Raw genomic sequence first — 6680 nt, forward strand, 5'->3', positions numbered from 1 at the left:
GGCACACCTTTAATCTCAGTACCGGGGAGACAGAGACATAAGGATCACAGGTTCAAAGCCAGTCTTGGCAATGTAGAAACCCAGTGAGACCTTGTTTCCAAATAAAGAAATAAAAAAAAATCAAGCTGGGCGTGGTGGCACATGCTTGTAATCCCAGCATTTGGGAGGCTGAGACAGGAGGTTCACGGTTCACAGACAACCTCAGCTACTTAGTGAGGCCCTGTGCAACTCAGTGAGACCCTGTTTCCAAATAAAGAATTAAAAATAGGGCTGGGGGTATAGCTCAGAGGTAAAATGCCTCTGGGTTCAATGCCCAGTACTGCAAAAAAAAAAAAAAAAAAAAAAATCAAGCTGGAGCCAGGTATGGTGGCATACATTTTGCAATCCCAATACTTGGGAGGCTGAGACAGGAAGATTGTGCAGGTTTGTAGCCAGCCTCATCTACTTAGTGAGGCTCTCAGCAACTTAGTGAGACCCTGTTTCCAAATAAAATATAAAATAGGTCTGGGAGTGTATCCCAGAGGTAGAATGCTCTTGGGTTCCATCCCCAGTGCCACAAAAAAAAAATAAATAAATAAAAGAAAAGAAAATAAAATCAAGCTGGGGGTGTAGCTTGGAGAGTGGAATGCTCCTAAGGTTCGGTCCCCAGTGCCAAATAACGAAGGTCCGATAGTAGCCAGCTCATTTGAGCGCTGTGAGGCTGGGTCACGTGCTCGCCACCATTCACCAGCATAGAAGGACCCCATCACTCAGACTGCATGAAATCCCTTTTTCTTTTCTATTTCCTTTCTTATTTCTTATGCAGGTCAGCAGTAAAATCCGACCAGCCGGGAGCCAGGCAGTTTCCCGGCCCGGCTGCCAGTCACAGTATCGGTCATTGTTATTATTGCATACGCTGTGCACGCCGTCTGCTTCGGGTAGAAAGACCTGCTCTGTCCTGCCTGCTTCCCAGGACCCTCTTCTTGGGCCAGGCCCTCGGCTGGCTCTGGGCTCTGCTAGCAGCCCTCAGGCCAGGGGCTCAGGAAGGCCCCCGGCATGTGGTAGAGGACGGCTCAGTGGGCAGACAGGTGGGCGTCTCGGGGCCTCCCATGCCGCACAGGCAGAGGGGAGGCTGTCATTCACATCGATGCCACCAAAGGAAACAACTGCAGCGACTCGCTTGCTCGGGCCAAGCATCTAGTATTTTACAAGTGCACGCGCACACGACAGGGTACAGACCCATGGGCTCTGCCACCTCTCTGGGTCAGAGCATGGGGCAAGCAGCTGGGCTCTCCCAGTGCCAGGTCCTCTGTCCCCGTTCTTGGGAGAAGGCTGCACTGGGGGAGGGGAAAGGCCCGAGGCCCAGCTGAGTCAGGCTTAGCCGCTGCGGCCTGAGGGCGTGGGGTCAGAGAGGTGCCAGGCAGCCTCAGTCCCTGGTCACACAGCCTCACACCCCACGGCCGACTGTAAACACTATTTTTAACCTCTGTGAAAACACACTGCCTCAGAGGACAAGCTGACAGCCGTGTTCTCAGGAGCCTGTTTCCTGGGAGGCAAGACTGAGGTCTGGTGGGCCCTGGAAGGAGGTCCAGGGCTCAGGAGGAGGAGGGCCCGTCCCCGCCCCACTTCCAAGCCCCCAGGCCCAGGATTCCCCGCCCCCTTTTGCTTTCTCATCTAGGGAGTGGCAGGTGGACCTGCCCAGCTGTTGTGGCCACTGACATTTCCCACCCAGCCTGTACCCCGGCCTATCTCCACTTGTCCTTCCTGTGCAGACAGCCCACGTGCTCAGTCCTGCACCTGAGTGCCTGCCGCGAGCCTGGCCCGGTGCTCGATGTGTCCCCGCCAAGCCCCAGCTTACAACTGCTGCTCAGCAGACCCTGTGGCCGCCGTGCCCTAGCCCGTGCCTCATGCCTGCCCCCCCAAGGTAAAGCAGACCCAGCACAGCAGGCGGAGGACATTCTGGAGCCTGAGTGGAGGCCCTGCCCCCACCCTGCCACCCCCATCCCCACCCCTGCGGATACTGGTCCTGGGCTTCGGGGACATGTGGCTCTGGGGAGGGGGCTCTATGAGGCACAGGCAGAGGAGAACCATCTGGAGCAGAGAGACTGCCAAGGAGTTGCTGTCCCTGGAGCGGGAGCTGGGAAGCAGGGAGGGAGCTTGGGTGGAGCCTGGGCCCCACAGCCTCTTCAGTCTCCTAGGACTAAGTGCTGAAGGGCCTGGGGCCAGGCCTCCCCCGAGTCTGCCCTCTTTATGCTGGCCCACCTGGGCACTGCCTGACTCGGGCTGTCCTGGGCCTGAGTGGTCACTGCTGGTCAGGGGAGCGGAGGCTGGCCGTAGGTAGCCAACTTTACGGAGGCTTCTCTCCCTCCCAGGGCCTCCCCCTTCTCCTCAGGGGTGGGGCCCCTGACTTCCTACAGGGTCACCTTCCAGGTCACTGGGGGCTGTGATGTGTGGAGTTGCCATGGTAATGAGGTGGGGGAAGGGCACCCTAGGGCATGGAGCAGGGCTATGGAAGCCACCAAGAAGGTGGGGGGCCCTGATCCATCGGGCCCCCAAGGCCACCCCTCAGCTGGCAGCCAGCAGCTGGGGGGTGGCTTCAGAGGGTCGCAGGGACCTTGGATACGCTCAGGATCCCTATACTTCAAGCAGGGGTTGTCATCGTCCCCCGAGGTCATCATTGATGGGGTCTACGTCCCCGCCTCCCAGGGCCGCATCTCTGAGCCCATTCACCAGCTTCTCCAGGACCCCGCTCCGGTTAGCGCCCCATGCCCCTATGGGCAGGCCTCCCAGGATGCCCCAAGATACTCCTCGACTGGCCTGCTGACAAGCCCCACCATGAGAGCCCAACAGCACCTCGTCATGGACAACGGGACCCTGCACTTACCAGTGTATGCGTGCAGCCACAGCCCCGGCGACCATGGGCCTGACCATCCCCGGCTTCAGGTGCTGATCGGGAGGGAGGTCAAGGCTCCAGCCAAAGTTCTGGTAGGCTGGGGCAAAGGGCCCGGCAACACTGACCAGATGGCCCCCACGGGCACCAGAAAGAGTCGGTGGGTCCCCTACTTTCTCCCGGGAGAAGTTGGCACAGCTGAAGGCCAAGGGCCTCTTCTGGTCCCGGTTCAGGCTCCAGCCCAAGATCAGGGCCCAGGTCTGGCTCAGGCTCCCACCGTAGCTACATCGTCTTTGCCGGCCCCGGTCCCTCCAACACCTGGTCAGGTTGCTACTCCAGCTGTGGATGCGACCCCAAAGCCTGCCGCGGCTGAACCCTGTGCCCACGCCCTCGACCACCCGACGGACAGCACAGCAGTCACCAAAGGCCTGTCTGAAGACCTCCTCCTCAGGAAGTGCGGGATGCAGTGCTCAGTCCTCCTGGAGGCTCCCACACCTGCCGCCTCCAGCCAGGACAAAGCCCACCCTGAAGAGAAGCCTCCTACCCCAGCACCTGCTCCGGAAGCAGTCCCAGACCACGAGCAGGAGGCTGGCAGGAGAAAGGGGCCACTTGAGCAGCTCCTGGCCCACGCCTCCAGCCCAGACAGCCCCACACCAGGCCCGGAACCCCCAGATCCTCTCACGTCCGAGAACACCAAGCACAACATCTGCAGCTCGGAGCCGGACAAGCAGTCTCCCAGTGGCACCGACAGCAGCTACTCCGGCGCAGCGCCGCCTGCCTACCAAGTCAGCGGCCACAAGCAGGCGGAACCCCAGACTCCCAGGGAAGCCATGCTCATCTCCCCAGGTGCCGCAACCTGCCAGCTCCAGGACAGTCTGGAAGACCGGGTGCTGGTGTTTGATGTGGCCACCGGCAAGAGCAGAATGGGGCTGCTGTGCCACGACCCTACGGGCTCACGGGCGGTGCTGGTAGGCTTCATGTCCAGTCGGCCGCTGGCCAGGCCCATGTTGTCCTCTACCAGCAACCACTCCAGCTTCTGGTCCACCACACCCATGCTGTCCAGCCCCGTGCCCTCCAGCCTCTCATCCGGCAGCTACCGAGAGGTGGCCCTGCTTCCCAAGGAGGCCAGGCTCAACCTGGAGTCACGGGACACCCCTGGTACCGGGACACCCGTGAAGGTTGGGATGTTCACTGGGCCTGTCCCACTGGGGACACCCCTCCAGTTTGGAGAGCGGCTACAACCCCAGGTTCCTGACCCCAGCTTGTCCAAGCCTGATGCTGAGAAAGATGAATACAGCAATACCATCTGGGTGCTGGAGCCCTCCATGATGCCAGATGCCCCCGCGGCCCAGCCCAAGAAACTGAAGTGGATGAACTCAGAGCCCGCTATACCCACTGACATCCCGGCAGTGCCCAGGCCGCTCCTCCAGAGGGACGCCGCTGCTGCTCACCCTGATGACCCTCAGACCAAGGACGCTGGGCAAGTCCCCCTCGCTGGCCAGACCCTCCTCAGTGGACAGAACCTCCTTCCTAGACAGCTGCCTCTCTCTGAGCTGGGCTCCCTAGCTGGGCAGCCTGTCTCTACCATGCAGCCCCTGCTCCCCGGCGGGCCCCCTCTCACTGTGCTGGCCTCTCCGGTCAGACAGCTTTCCTTCACCAGGCAGGCGTCCTTTGTCAGGAAGCTCCCCCCAACCAAAGAGCCCTGCCTCTCTAGAGGGCCGGTCACCTTGGGGGAGCGCGAGCAGGCTCCACAGGACGCCGAGCCCCCGGGCCCGCCCGCCCACGTGGGGGTGGGGGTGCTTCGTGTGCCACTGGCCCCCGAGGAGACCTGTATCTCTCTGAATACAGACAAGGTTGGTATCGGTCATGCCCAGGGCTCCGGCCTGCCCCGGTTCTTGTCCTGGCCCCCTGGCGGCCCTCCTGGGATCCACGAAGAACGCCTTTCTCTGGTCACGTTAGGCGCACCTGGCACCGGCCACAGGCTCCTGCCCGTGGCCATGGTGGGCCCCGAGTCCCAGAGCAGGCAGCAGTTCAGGCTGGCACCTGAGGACCTTCCCCGCTCGTCGGTGGTGGCGCACTTCGGCCTGCTCCGGGGGGCCTGCTACGAGGTGATGTCCACTGTGGATGCCCTGCCGGGGCGGTCACCAGTACTCCACCGCCGTGCATCAGGCCCCTGCCAGAACATGGCAGCGGTAGTGATCGACACGGGCACGGGCTTCACCAAGTGGGGCCTGGCTGGAGAGGACCACATCCTGGGCGTGGTGCCCTCCCAAGTCCAGCTGCTGCAGCACCCGGCCCAGGGCCAACCCCGGTACGCAGTGCCCGAAAACCAGGAGGGGTCCTTCCCGGTGCTGAACCGAGGTGTGGTCTCCGACTGGGACGCGCTGGAGGTGCTGTGGCAGCACCTGTTCTACTGCAGGCTGGGGGTGCAGCCTGAGGAGCTGGCGGTGCTCGTGGCCGACTCCCCCATCTCACCACGAACCAACCGAGAAAAGGTAGCGGAAATTCTCTTTGAGCGTTTCCACGTGCCGGCCATGCAGACGGTGCACCAGGCCCTGCTGACCCTCTATGCTTACGGGCGGACAACGGGGCTGGTGCTGGGCAGCGGCCATGGCACCTCCTATGTGGCACCCATCCTCACCGGGGACCTGGCGCCCCTCGACACCTACCGGCTGGATGTGGCTGGCACGGACCTCACCAACTACCTGGCTCAGCTGCTGCAGGTCAGTGGCCACTCGCCGCCCAAGGCAGGGCTGCTGAACCAGATTAAAGAGGCTTGCTGCTATGTGGCCATGGACACGGCGGTGGAGATGGCCCGCGCCCAGGCCCGGCTAGACTTCGTGCTCCCGGATAAGCAGGTCATCACGCTGGGCCCCGAGCGCTTCAGCTGCCCGGAAGCTCTCTTCCAGCCCAGTCTGCTAGGCCTCAACCAGCCGGGCCTCCCACAGCTGGCCCTGCTGAGCATCAGCAGGCTAGAGGCCAAGCAGCAGGAGCAGCTGCTGGCCAATGTAGTGCTGGACGGCGGCAGCACCCTGCTGAGCGGGTTCCCCGAGCGCCTGCAGCAGGAGCTGGGCCCCGGAGCCACCGTGCTGGGCTCCCCCCACCGTGCGGTTGCTGCCTGGCTTGGGGGCTCCATCATGGCCTGCCGGGCCTCCTTCCAGAGCCTGTGGCTCAGCCGCCATGAGTACGAGGAGGAGGGCCCGTGGGCTATCTACAAATACCAGTTGTGAGCACATAAAGTTCCGGTTCTGCTTGCTTTCGGCGGTGTTGCATGTTTTGGGCAGAGGGTGGCGTGTGGATTGCAGGAGCTTGGGCTTGAGGTCAGGGAGGGGAACCCTGGCTCTCCACGGCACACCCCACCTCTGCCTCTGGGACCCCTGGGGCCCTGCCACCCTGCCCTTCCTCCAGGGCCCTGAGGCCGCGTGGCTGGGATCGGTGCTGGCTCAGCCTGACCTTTATTGCACCCCAAGGGCAGCCAGGAGAGTGGCTGCTGTGGGTTTTGCCCCGTTGCCCTGACAACAAGTGTAATTACCCTTGATTGCCAGCTAGTTACCATGGTAATTTCAAACATAATGTAATAACCCACACAGCCTGGAGTGAGTCATGAGGTGGGGGGTGGGAGGGCAGCCCCCTCCCCTAGCTCCCCTCCCCCAGCTGGGCCCTCTTCTGGGAGCTAAAGGCAGAGACACAGATAAGGGCTGAGATCACAGCTGAGCAGTGCCGAGGTGGCTGGGAGTGTGGGCACTGACCCTAGGGAGGAACCCACTCGCTTCTCAGGGAGCTGGCCCAGAAACACTGGAACCTTCTAGAC

General features: G+C 62.0%; 1 protein-coding gene across 1 annotated transcript; it reads left to right on the top strand.

Moving 5' to 3' along the window:
- Positions 1 to 2487: 2487 nt before the first annotated feature.
- Positions 2488 to 6099, top strand: LOC308263657 (uncharacterized protein; the record flags this gene model as incomplete). The annotated part of the gene is made up of 1 exon (XM_080696650.1): positions 2488 to 6099. The coding sequence occupies one exon, from the start codon at positions 2488 to 2490 to the stop codon at positions 6097 to 6099; it is 3612 nt and encodes a 1203-aa protein (XP_080552776.1).
- Between the last annotated feature and the right edge of the window lie 581 nt (positions 6100 to 6680).

This window comes from Muscardinus avellanarius (assembly GCF_963383645.1).
Source record: "Muscardinus avellanarius genome assembly, chromosome: 5".
NCBI classification, from domain to species: domain Eukaryota; kingdom Metazoa; phylum Chordata; class Mammalia; order Rodentia; family Gliridae; genus Muscardinus; species Muscardinus avellanarius.